This window comes from Notothenia rossii (assembly GCF_949606895.1).
Source record: "Notothenia rossii genome assembly, chromosome: 7".
NCBI classification, from domain to species: Eukaryota; Metazoa; Chordata; class Actinopteri; order Perciformes; family Nototheniidae; genus Notothenia; species Notothenia rossii.
In genome coordinates, this window is record NC_136905.1 from 85,407,907 (window position 1) to 85,420,406 (window position 12,500).

The 12,500-nt window shown below is 40.0% G+C and overlaps 1 protein-coding gene across 1 annotated transcript in view; it reads left to right on the forward strand.

Moving 5' to 3' along the window:
- Window positions 1-6,488: 6,488 nt before the first annotated feature.
- Window positions 6,489-12,500, forward strand: part of slc18b1 (solute carrier family 18 member B1) — a gene marked incomplete at its 5' end in the record, with an annotated part of 15,439 nt that continues 9,427 nt past the window's right edge. The window contains one exon of the mRNA XM_079692896.1: window positions 6,489-6,572. Within this exon, the coding sequence (XP_079549022.1) occupies window positions 6,489-6,572 (84 nt within the window). The remainder of the gene's footprint in view (window positions 6,573-12,500) is intronic.

Sequence of the window (12,500 nt, forward strand, 5' to 3'; positions counted from 1 at the left end):
GACTCTCATTGCACTATTTCACTTTTTAAACTTTTTTTTTCTTGTATTTACTATTTACTATTTACTTGCACTATATTCTTCTGTTTATCTGTGTTTTGTGTTGCTCTGTTGGAGGAGCCTGTGACACAAGACTTTCATCGACATAACTACACTGTAGCTATGTTCGTTTGACAAATAATGAACCTTGAACCTTGAACCTTGAACCTTGAACCTTACTACATGCAGTGTATTTTGCATTTCTCTCAGTAGCCAACGATCTGAGAGTCTGTTGGACATAAAGTCCGTAATAAATGTAGTCTACATTTCATAAGAGGTGTAAAACCTGAGAGCATTTAAAATCATATTTGAACTAAATGCTGATATAATCTGTAGTTGTATTTGTATTGTTGATTCATTGTGTGAACGAGGCGATGTAGAGAAGCTAAGCTGTCATTGTTAGGCTGTACTGTTGGAGTGGTGATCAGGCCTATTGTTTCTGGATATGTGTGGAGGTGGTCCGTGAGTGTTTCTGATTGGTTAAGAGTCCTTGGTATGAAAAAGTTTGAGAAACACTGCGCTCGTGGATTATCAACGGGGGGAGCCTCGCTGCGGGGAAATTATACAGATGGCCAGTCCGCCCCTGAAGAATGTCTATGCACACGTTATTATTAATAATAATTTTTAAAAAATGATTTTTAAAAATCATCTCGAGACCCCCACTCGCTTTGGGAACCCCTGCTCTATCATCCTCTTCTTCATCAAGATATCACAGGTCTCAGAGTTATCCAGAGCCTGTCTCTGATTGGCTGAAACACCAAACAGATCACTGCAGCATTACCCATAATCCCCTCTGTTTCAGCCCTGTTTCCAAAGTGCTGATTCTCTGTCTGTTACTTTAGATAAAAATAAGGAGCCCCTCCCCACGCCCCTCAGAGAGACATTTGGTTTACAGTGATGCAAATTAGTCGCTTTTCGGCGCCTCCCACTTTTTTAACGCCGATTTGGGTGACTTGTGTAATTCGTGGAGAACCGAAGAGTTTTCGTTTTCGTTTTTGGGGGGGGGGGAGTCCGTCCGTCAGTCAGTCAGTCAGTCGGACGGACGGACGGACAACTTCTCACTTCAAAAAAGAAGAAGAAATCTAGATCGCGAAATAATTAAACGAACGAGTGCCGGTTTTTCCTGGCCAAAGACAGGTTCCTTGAACACAACACGAGCGTAACGTGGTTATGTCTCGTCTGAAAGGAGTCTAAACTAGAGTGCAGACGGAGAGCACCGGAACGCCGCTCCAGCTCTTCAGATATTGCAGTACCCATAAGGAGCCGTACACATGCCGCAGTGTTTGCGTGGCTGTCTTTAGTTGTAAGCCCAGTGGCGATCTGTTGTTATTAGCATCTGGTTAGCTAGCTATGCTAACAAAAGAGCTTTTCTCCAACCAGGTGGAAGAGAGCTCTCTCCTGAGAGGCTCAAATAACCTCAGCTCAGTGAGGTTAAGGCACACCTTGATATGATCATTATAGTTATTAATGAGACATTAGAAACTCAATGAAAAACAGGTATAAAATACTATATGACTGTAACAAAAAAGTTGTTAAAAATAACAAGAATAGAGTTAAAAGAGTGATTTGTAAAATATCCAATATTCTGTTTCAAATGGGTGTTGAAAGATGTATCCATAGATCTCCTCATGTTGCTCTCAAAGTGCACCAGATTGATGCTTTTAACTTCAATATTTAAAAAAAAATCTTCCCGGGGGAGCATGCCCCCGGACCCTCCTAGAGGAGGTTAGGTCTGTAGATCATTCTCATATGATTAAGTTTGTCCTTTGCAGGCCACCGTAGATGGTGCGCCACCTGGTGACGTGTTAAGATAATAGGCATTCAGTTGTTAGTTGGCATGCAACGTACATGTTCACTGTTCATGCTGTGGTCATAAATAAAGCCACCACTTGCCTATGCATTGTGTATTCCTTGTACATACACACATGCATGTATTAAGAAGTATCGACAACTTCTACAAGGTCCACCCCCTACTTAAATCATGTTCCCATGGATAGGATACTAAATAAATTTGTACACATCTTGTGTCCATATCTTTCTGTTTTGGTGGTCATGCCACACTGTGCACATGCATGCGCGAGTCATGGTAAGATATCTGGTTGTTCTTTGCACAGAATGAAAGAAAGGCCAAATGAATGAGCTGTGATTTTAGTTTTTTTAAGCAGAGGTTGAGTTCAATCATTTGTACGGCCCTCGGAGGATGTTGTAAAAATGTAAAGGAAAAAGGTTCCCCACCCCCCTGCTGTAAATAATAATAAAACCCCTTGATTTATAACTTAACATCTCTGTCTCTATTGATCTGAGTATATTATAAAGAACAGTTCATTGAAGCATGATAGCGCACGCCTTTGTCAGATGGTATATTACGCTGTTTCTTTCTGCTTCGAATAGTTCTCTCTTTTTTCACCGTACCTGTGTTTGCATCACTGTGGTTACAAAGAACTCAATGGTGTTCTAGGAGGAGATTCAGGTGATAAGGGGGGGGGGGTTGCTGATTGGCTAACGGTTACACAAGACAAAACATCGTTATGACATCATAAAGTGGCCAAAATCTGATCAGCTCATTTTCAGAAATGGATCAAAAAGAGAGAGAATCTTTGTTCCTGAAACTTTCAGAGTCTCTTTCCACAGAGGGGACACATGTTGATGTAGAAGAGACATGAAGAAGAGGGGACACATGTTGATGTAGAAGAGACATGAAGAAGAGGGGACACATGTTGATGTAGAAGAGACATGGAGAAGAGGGGACACATGTTGATGTAGAACAGACATGGAGAAGAGGGGACACATGTTGATGTAGAAGAGACATGAAGAAGAGGGGACACATGTTGATGTAGAAGAGACATGGAGAAGAGGGGACACATGTTGATGTAGAAGAGACATGGAGAAGAGGGGACACATGTTGATGTAGAAGAGACATGAAGAAGAGGGGACACGTGTTGATGTAGAAGAGACATGAAGAAGAGGGGACACATGTTGATGTAGAAGAGACATGGAGAAGAGGGGACACATGTTGATGTAGAAGAGACATGGAGAAGAGGGGACACATGTTGATGTAGAAGAGACATGAAGAAGAGGGGACACATGTTGATGTAGAAGAGACATGAAGAAGAGGGGACACATGTTGATGTAGAAGAGACATGGAGAAGAGGGGACACATGTTGATGTAGAAGAGACATGGAGAAGAGGGGACACATGTTGATGCAGAAGAGACATGAAGAAGAGGGGACACATGTTGATATAGAAGAGACATGAAGAAGAGGGGACACATGTTGATGTAGAAGAGACATGAAGAAGAGGGGACACATGTTGATGTAGAAGAGACATGGAGAAGAGGGGACACATGTTGATGTAGAAGAGACATGGAGAAGAGGGGACACATGTTGATGCAGAAGAGACATGAAGAAGAGGGGACACATGTTGATATAGAAGAGACATGAAGAAGAGGGGACACATGTTGATGTAGAAGAGACATGAAGAAGAGGGGACACATGTTGATATAGAAGAGACATGAAGAAGAGGGGACACATGTTGATATAGAAGAGACATGAAGAAGAGGGGACACATGTTGATGTAGAAGAGACATGGAGAAGAGGGGACACATGTTGATGTAGAGGAGACATGAAGAAGAGGGGACACATGTTGATATAGAAGAGACATGAAGAAGAGGGGACACATGTTGATGTAGAAGAGACATGAAGAAGAGGGGACACATGTTGATGTAGAAGAGACATGGAGAATAGGGGACACATGGTGATGTAGAAGAGACATGAAGAAGAGGGGACACATGTTGATATAGAAGAGACATGAAGAAGAGGGGACACATGTTGATGTAGAAGAGACATGAAGAAGAGGGGACACATGCTGATGTAGAAGAGACATGGAGAAGAGGGGACACATGTTGATGTAGAAGAGACATGGAGAATAGGGGACACATGTTGATGTAGAAGAGACATGAAGAAGAGGGGACACATGTTGATGTAGAAGAGACATGGAGAATAGGGGACACATGCTGATGTAGAAGAGACATGGAGAAGAGGGGACACATGTTGATGTAGAAGAGACATGGAGAATAGGGGACACATGGTGATGTAGAAGAGACATGAAGAAGAGGGGACACATGTTGATATAGAAGAGACATGAAGAAGAGGGGACACATGTTGATGTAGAAGAGACATGAAGAAGAGGGGACACATGCTGATGTAGAAGAGACATGGAGAAGAGGAGACACATGTTGATGTAGAAGAGACATGAAGAAGAGGGGACACATGTTGATGTAGAAGAGACATGAAGAAGAGGGGACACATGTTGATGTAGAAGAGACATGAAGAAGAGGGGACACATGTTGATGTAGAAGAGACATGAAGAAGAGGGGACACATGTTGATGTAGAAGAGACATGGAGAAGAGGGGACACATGTTGATGTAGAAGAGACATGGAGAAGAGGGGACACATGTTGATGTGGAAGAGACATGAAGAAGAGGGGACACATGTTGATGTAGAAGAGACATGAAGAAGAGGGGACACATGTTGATGTAGCAGAGACATGGAGAAGAGGGGACACATGTTGATGTAGAAGAGACATGAAGAAGAGGGGACACATGTTGATGTAGAAGAGACATGAAGAAGAGGGGACACATGTTGATGTAGAAGAGACATGAAGAAGAGGGGACACATGTTGATGAAGAGGAGACATGAAGAAGAGGGGACACATGTTGATGTAGAAGAGACATGAAGAAGAGGGGACACATGTTGATGTAGAAGAGACATGAAGAAGAGGGGACACATGTTGATGTAGAAGAGACATGAAGAAGAGGGGACACATGTTGATGTAGAAGAGACATGAAGAAGAGGGGACACATGTTGATGTAGAAGAGACACGGAGAAGAGGGGACACATGTTGATGTAGAAGAGACATGAAGAAGAGGGGACACATGTTGATGTAGAGGAGACATGAAGAAGAGGGGACACATGTTGATGTAGAAGAGACATGGAGAAGAGGAGACACATGTTGATGTAGAAGAGACATGAAGAAGAGGGGACACATGTTGATGTAGAAGAGACATGGAGAAGAGGGGACACATGTTGATGTAGAAGAGACATGAAGAAGAGGGGACACATGTTGATGTAGAAGAGACATGGAGAAGAGGGGACACATGTTGATGTAGAAGAGACCTGAAGAAGAGGGGACACATGTTGATGTAGAAGAGACATGAAGAAGAGGGGACACATGTTGATGTAGAAGAGACATGGAGAAGAGGGGACACATGTTGATGTAGAGGAGACATGGAGAAGAGGGGACACATGTTGATGTAGAAGAGACATGGAGAAGAGGGGACACATGTTGATGTAGAGGAGACATGGAGAAGAGGGGACACATGTTGATGTAGAAGAGACATGAAGAAGAGGGGACACATGTTGATGTAGAGGAGACATGGAGAAGAGGGGACACATGTTTCTGTAGAAGAGACATGAAGAAGAGGGGACACATGTTGATGTAGAGGAGACATGAAGAAGAGGGGACACATGTTGATGTAGAGGAGACATGAAGAAGAGGGGACACATGTTGATGTAGAAGAGACATGAAGAAGAGGGGACACATGTTGATGTAGGAGAGACATAAAGAAGAGGGGACACATGTTGATGTAGAGGAGACATGAAGAAGAGGGGACACATGTTGATGTAGAGGAGACATGAAGAAGAGGGGACACATGTTGATGTAGAGGAGACATGAAGAAGAGGGGACACATGTTGATGTAGAGGAGACATGAAGAAGAGGGGACACATGTTGATGTAGAAGAGACATGAAGAAGAGGGGACACATGTTGATGTAGAAGAGACATGGAGAAGAGGGGACACATGTTGATGTAGAAGAGACATGAAGAAGAGGGGACACATGTTGATGTAGAAGAGACATTGAGAAGAGGAGACACATGTTGATGTAGAAGAGACATGAAGAAGAGGGGACACATGTTGATGTAGAAGAGACATGGAGAAGAGGGGACACATGTTGATGTAGAAGAGACATGAAGAAGAGGGGACACATGTTGATGTAGAAGAGACATGGAGAAGAGGGGACACATGTTGATGTAGAGGAGACATGGAGAAGAGGGGACACATGTTGATGTAGAAGAGACATGGAGAAGAGACGACACATGTTGATGTAGAAGAGACATGGAGAAGAGGGGACACATGTTGATGTAGAAGAGACATGGAGAAGAGGGGACACATGTTGATGTAGAAGAGACATGGAGAAGAGGGGACACATGTTGATGTAGAAGAGACATGAAGGAGAGAGGACACATGTTGATGTAGAAGACACATGGAGAAGAGGGGACACATGTTGATGTAGAAGAGACATGAACATGTGTATTGAGCATAATAGGGACAGACAGACTGTAGAGACACTTCTTTATTTATATGTGGACAATATAATGACATTTTTTACAAAAATGCACCAGGATGGCCGAGTGGTTAAGGCGTTGGACTTAAGATCCAATGGACGTCAGTCCTCGTGGGTTCGAACCCCACTCCTGGTAGACATTTTAATCCAGGTATCAGGAAACACCTGGACAGGTATCTCAGAGTTTCTGCATCTCTCTCTGCACGTCCACACAGTAGCTTTGAAAAAATCTTGAAAATCTTGGAGCTGGGCGTGTCTGAGAGCTTGGGGATTTTATGCCAGCAATATAAACTCTCCAAACAGGCGAAAACCTACCAGTTTCACCCACTGTCTCTGCCACCTCCCTCCACGCCTGGTTCCTCCGGTTTGTATCCCGGTAAATAGTTCTGGTCGTAAAGAACCGGGTGATTTGCTACCGTAACTTCTCGTTTGGAATATGAGGAAATGAACTGCGGTCTGGCTCTCCCAGCTTGCACGCGGTTTGATTGACTAGCGCTTGTACTGTCTGATTTGCATAAACAGGATTTGATTGGCTGACACCAGCTCAGCTTCAAAAGTTGAACATTGCTCAACTTTTGAATCCTGAAAATCCTGAAAATCCTGTAAATCTTCGCTTCGCTTCCCCACAATGCAGTTCGGCGAAAAGCGAGGCAAAGTGACGCCACTCCCATTCAAAGTGAATGGGCAGAGAAGCGTTGGAAGATTTTTTTAAAGCTGCTGTTTGGACGTACCGTCAGAGTTTCTGCATCTCTATAGAGTTTCTGCATCTCTCAGAGTTTCTGCATCTCTATAGAGTTTCTGCATCTCTATAGAGTTTCTGCATCTCTAAAGAGTTTCTGCATCTCTATAGAGTTTCTGCATCTCTACAGAGTTTCTGCATCTCTATAGAGTTTCTGCATCTCTATAGAGTTTCTGCATCTCTATAGAGTTTCTGCATCTCTACTGAGTTTCTGCATCTCTATAGAGTTTCTGCATCTCTATAGAGTTTCTGCATCTCTCAGAGTTTCTGCATCTCTACTGAGTTTCTGCATCTCTATAGAGTTTCTGCATCTCTACTGAGTTTCTGCATCTCTAAAGAGTTTCTGCATCTCTACAGAGTTTCTGCATCTCTATAGAGTTTCTGCATCTCTATAGAGTTTCTGCATCTCTCAGAGTTTCTGCATCTCTCAGAGTTTCTGCATCTCTACTGAGTTTCTGCATCTCTCAGAGTTTCTGCATCTCTCAGAGTTTCTGCATCTCTACAGAGTTTTTGCATCTCTCAGAGTTTCTGCATCTCTACAGAGTTTCTGCATCTCTCAGAGTTTCTGCATCTCTACTGAGTTTCTGCATCTCTATAGAGTTTCTGCATCTCTACTGAGTTTCTGCATCTCTAAAGAGTTTCTGCATCTCTACAGAGTTTCTGCATCTCTATAGAGTTTCTGCATCTCTCAGAGTTTCTGCATCTCTCAGAGTTTCTGCATCTCTACTGAGTTTCTGCATCTCTCAGAGTTTCTGCATCTCTATAGAGTTTCTGCATCTCTATAGAGTTTCTGCATCTCTCAGAGTTTCTGCATCTCTCAGAGTTTCTGCATCTCTACTGAGTTTCTGCATCTCTCAGAGTTTCTGCATCTCTCAGAGTTTCTGCATCTCTACAGAGTTTCTGCATCTCTAAAGAGTTTCTGCATCTCTACAGAGTTTCTGCATCTCTATAGAGTTTTTGCATCTCTCAGAGTTTCTGCATCTCTAAAGAGTTTCTGCATCTCTACAGAGTTTCTGCATCTCTATAGAGTTTCTGCATCTCTACTGAGTTTCTGCATCTCTAAAGAGTTTCTGCATCTCTACAGAGTTTCTGCATCTCTATAGAGTTTTTGCATCTCTCAGAGTTTCTGCATCTCTAAAGAGTTTCTGCATCTCTACAGAGTTTCTGCATCTCTATAGAGTTTCTGCATCTCTAAAGAGTTTCTGCATCTCTACAGAGTTTCTGCATCTCTATAGAGTTTTTGCATCTCTCAGAGTTTCTGCATCTCTATAGAGTTTCTGCATCTCTACTGAGTTTCTGCATCTCTATAGAGTTTCTGCATCTCTACTGAGTTTCTGCATCTCTAAAGAGTTTCTGCATCTCTACTGAGTTTCTGCATCTCTACTGAGTTTCTGCATCTCTATAGAGTTTCTGCATCTCTACTGAGTTTCTGCATCTCTACTGAGTTTCTGCATCTCTATAGAGTTTCTGCATCTCTACTGAGTTTCTGCATCTCTAAAGAGTTTCTGCATCTCTATAGAGTTTTTGCATCTCTCAGAGTTTCTGCATCTCTACTGAGTTTCTGCATCTCTACAGAGTTTCTGCATCTCTACAGAGTTTCTGCATCTCTATAGAGTTTCTGCATCTCTACTGAGTTTCTGCATCTCTATAGAGTTTCTGCATCTCTATAGAGTTTCTGCATCTCTACTGAGTTTCTGCATCTCTACAGAGTTTCTGCATCTCTACTGAGTTTCTGCATCTCTCAGAGTTTCTGCATCTCTCAGAGTTTCTGCATCTCTATAGAGTTTCTGCATCTCTACTGAGTTTCTGCATCTCTCAGAGTTTCTGCATCTCTATAGAGTTTCTGCATCTCTACTGAGTTTCTGCATCTCTATAGAGTTTCTGCATCTCTATAGAGTTTCTGCATCTCTACTGAGTTTCTGCATCTCTACAGAGTTTCTGCATCTCTACTGAGTTTCTGCATCTCTCAGAGTTTCTGCATCTCTCAGAGTTTCTGCATCTCTCAGAGTTTCTGCATCTCTATAGAGTTTCTGCATCTCTACTGAGTTTCTGCATCTCTCAGAGTTTCTGCATCTCTATAGAGTTTCTGCATCTCTACTGAGTTTCTGCATCTCTAAAGAGTTTCTGCATCTCTACTGAGTTTCTGCATCTCTATAGAGTTTCTGCATCTCTACTGAGTTTCTGCATCTCTCAGAGTTTCTGCATCTCTACTGAGTTTCTGCATCTCTACTGAGTTTCTGCATCTCTATAGAGTTTCTGCATCTCTCAGAGTTTCTGCATCTCTACTGAGTTTCTGCATCTCTATAGAGTTTCTGCATCTCTACAGAGTTTCTGCATCTCTACTGAGTTTCTGCATCTCTCAGAGTTTCTGCATCTCTAAAGAGTTTCTGCATCTCTACTGAGTTTCTGCATCTCTACAGAGTTTCTGCATCTCTACAGAGTTTCTGCATCTCTATAGAGTTTCTGCATCTCTACTGAGTTTCTGCATATCTCAGAGTTTCTGCATCTCTACTGAGTTTCTGCATCTCTATAGAGTTTCTGCATCTCTCAGAGTTTCTGCATCTCTACAGAGTTTCTGCATCTCTACTGAGTTTCTGCATCTCTCAGAGTTTCTGCATCTCTACTGAGTTTCTGCATCTCTACTGAGTTTGTTTTATTATTGATCTTGTCTCTTGTTGTTATTGATCTTGTCTCTTGTTGTTATTGATCTTGTCTCTTGTTGTTATTTATCTTGTCTCTTTTTGTTATTGATCTTGTCTCTTGTTGTTATTGATCTAGTCTCTTGTTGTTATTGATCTTGTCTCTTGTTGTTATTGATCTAGTCTCTTGTTGTTATTGATCTTGTCTCTTTTTGTTATTGATCTTGTCTCTTGTTGTTATTGATCTCTTGTTGTTATTGATCTTGTCTCTTGTTGTTATTGATCTAGTCTCTTGTTGTTATTGATCTTGTCTCTTGTTGTTATTGATCTAGTCTCTTGTTGTTATTGATCTTGTCTCTTGTTGTTATTTATCTTGTCTCTTTTTGTTATTGATCTTGTCTCTTGTTGTTATTGATCTCTTGTTGTTATTGATCTTGTCTCTTGTTGTTATTGATCTAGTCTCTTGTTGTTATTGATCTTGTCTCTTGTTATTATTGATCTAGTCTCTTGTTGTTATTGATCTTGTCTCCTGTTGTTATTGATCTTGTCTCTTGTTGTTATTGATCTTGTCTCTTGTTGTTATTGATCTTGTCTCTTTTTGTTCTTGATCTTGTCTCTTGTTGTTATTGATCTTGTCTCTTGTTGTTATTGATCTAGTCTCTTGTTGTTATTGATCTTGTCTCTTGTTGTTATTGATCTTGTCTCTTGTTGTTATTGATCTTGTCTCTTGTTATTATTGATCTTGTCTCTTGTTGTTATTGATCTTGTCTCTTGTTGTTATTTATCTTGTCTCTTTTTGTTATTGATCTTGTCTCTTGTTGTTATTGATCTAGTCTCTTGTTGTTATTGATCTTGTCTCTTGTTGTTATTGATCTAGTCTCTTGTTGTTATTGATCTTGTCTCTTTTTGTTATTGATCTTGTCTCTTGTTGTTATTGATCTCTTGTTGTTATTGATCTTGTCTCTTGTTGTTATTGATCTAGTCTCTTGTTGTTATTGATCTTGTCTCTTTTTGTTATTGATCTTGTCTCTTGTTGTTATTTATCTTGTCTCTTGTTGTTATTTATCTTGTCTCTTTTTGTTATTGATCTAGTCTCTTGTTGTTATTGATCTTGTCTCTTTTTGTTATTGATCTTGTCTCTTGTTGTTATTGATCTCTTGTTGTTATTGATCTTGTCTCTTGTTGTTATTGATCTAGTCTCTTTTTGTTATTGATCTTGTCTCTTGTTGTTATTGATCTCTTGTTGTTATTGATCTTGTCTCTTGTTGTTATTGATCTAGTCTCTTGTTGTTATTGATCTTGTCTCTTTTTGTTATTGATCTTGTCTCTTGTTGTTATTGATCTCTTGTTGTTATTGATCTAGTCTCTTGTTGTTATTGATCTAGTCTCTTGTTGTTATTGATCTTGTCTCCTGTTGTTATTGATCTTGTCTCTTGTTGTTATTGATCTTGTCTCTTGTTGTTATTGATCTTGTCTCTTGTTATTATTGATCTAGTCTCTTGTTGTTATTGATCTTGTCTCTTGTTATTATTGATCTAGTCTGTTGTTGTTATTGATCTTGTCTCTTGTTGTTATTGATCTTGTCTCTTGTTGTTATTGATCTTGTCTCTTGTTGTTATTGATCTTGTCTCTTGTTGTTATTGATCTTGTCTCTTGTTGTTATTTATCTTGTCTCTTTTTGTTATTGATCTTGTCTCTTGTTGTTATTGATCTTGTCTCTTGTTGTTATTGATCTTGTCTCTTTTTGTTATTGATCTTGTCTCTTGTTGTTATTGATCTAGTCTCTTGTTGTTATTTATCTTGTCTCTTGTTGTTATTTATCTTGTCTCTTGTTGTTATTTATCTTGTCTCTTTTTGTTATTGATCTTGTCTCTTGTTGTTATTGATCTAGTCTCTTGTTGTTATTGATCTTGTCTCTTGTTGTTATTGATCTAGTCTCTTGTTGTTATTGATCTTGTCTCTTGTTGTTATTGATCTTGTCTCTTGTTGTTATTGATCTCTTGTTGTTATTGATCTTGTCTCTTGTTGTTATTGATCTAGTCTCTTGTTGTTATTGATCTTGTCTCTTTTTGTTATTGATCTTGTCTCTTGTTGTTATTGATCTCTTGTTGTTATTGATCTTGTCTCTTGTTGTTATTGATCTAGTCTCTTGTTGTTATTGATCTTGTCTCTTGTTATTATTGATCTAGTCTCTTGTTGTTATTGATCTTGTCTCTTGTTGTTATTGATCTTGTCTCTTGTTGTTATTGATCTTGTCTCTTGTTGTTATTGATCTTGTCTCTTGTTGTTATTGATCTTGTCTCTTGTTGTTATTGATCTTGTCTCTTGTTGTTCTTGATCTTGTCTCTTGTTGTTATTGATCTTGTCTCTTGTTGTTATTGATCTAGTCTCTTGTTGTTATTGATCTTGTCTCTTGTTGTTATTGATCTTGTCTCTTGTTGTTATTGATCTTGTCTCTTGTTATTATTGATCTAGTCTCTTGTTGTTATTGATCTTGTCTCTTGTTATTATTGATCTAGTCTGTTGTTGTTATTGATCTTGTCTCTTGTTGTTATTGATCTTGTCTCTTGTTGTTATTGATCTTGTCTCTTGTTGTTATTTATCTTGTCTCTTGTTGTTATTTATCTTGTCTCTTTTTGTTATTGATCTTGTCTCTTGTTGTTATTGATCTAGTCTCTTGTTG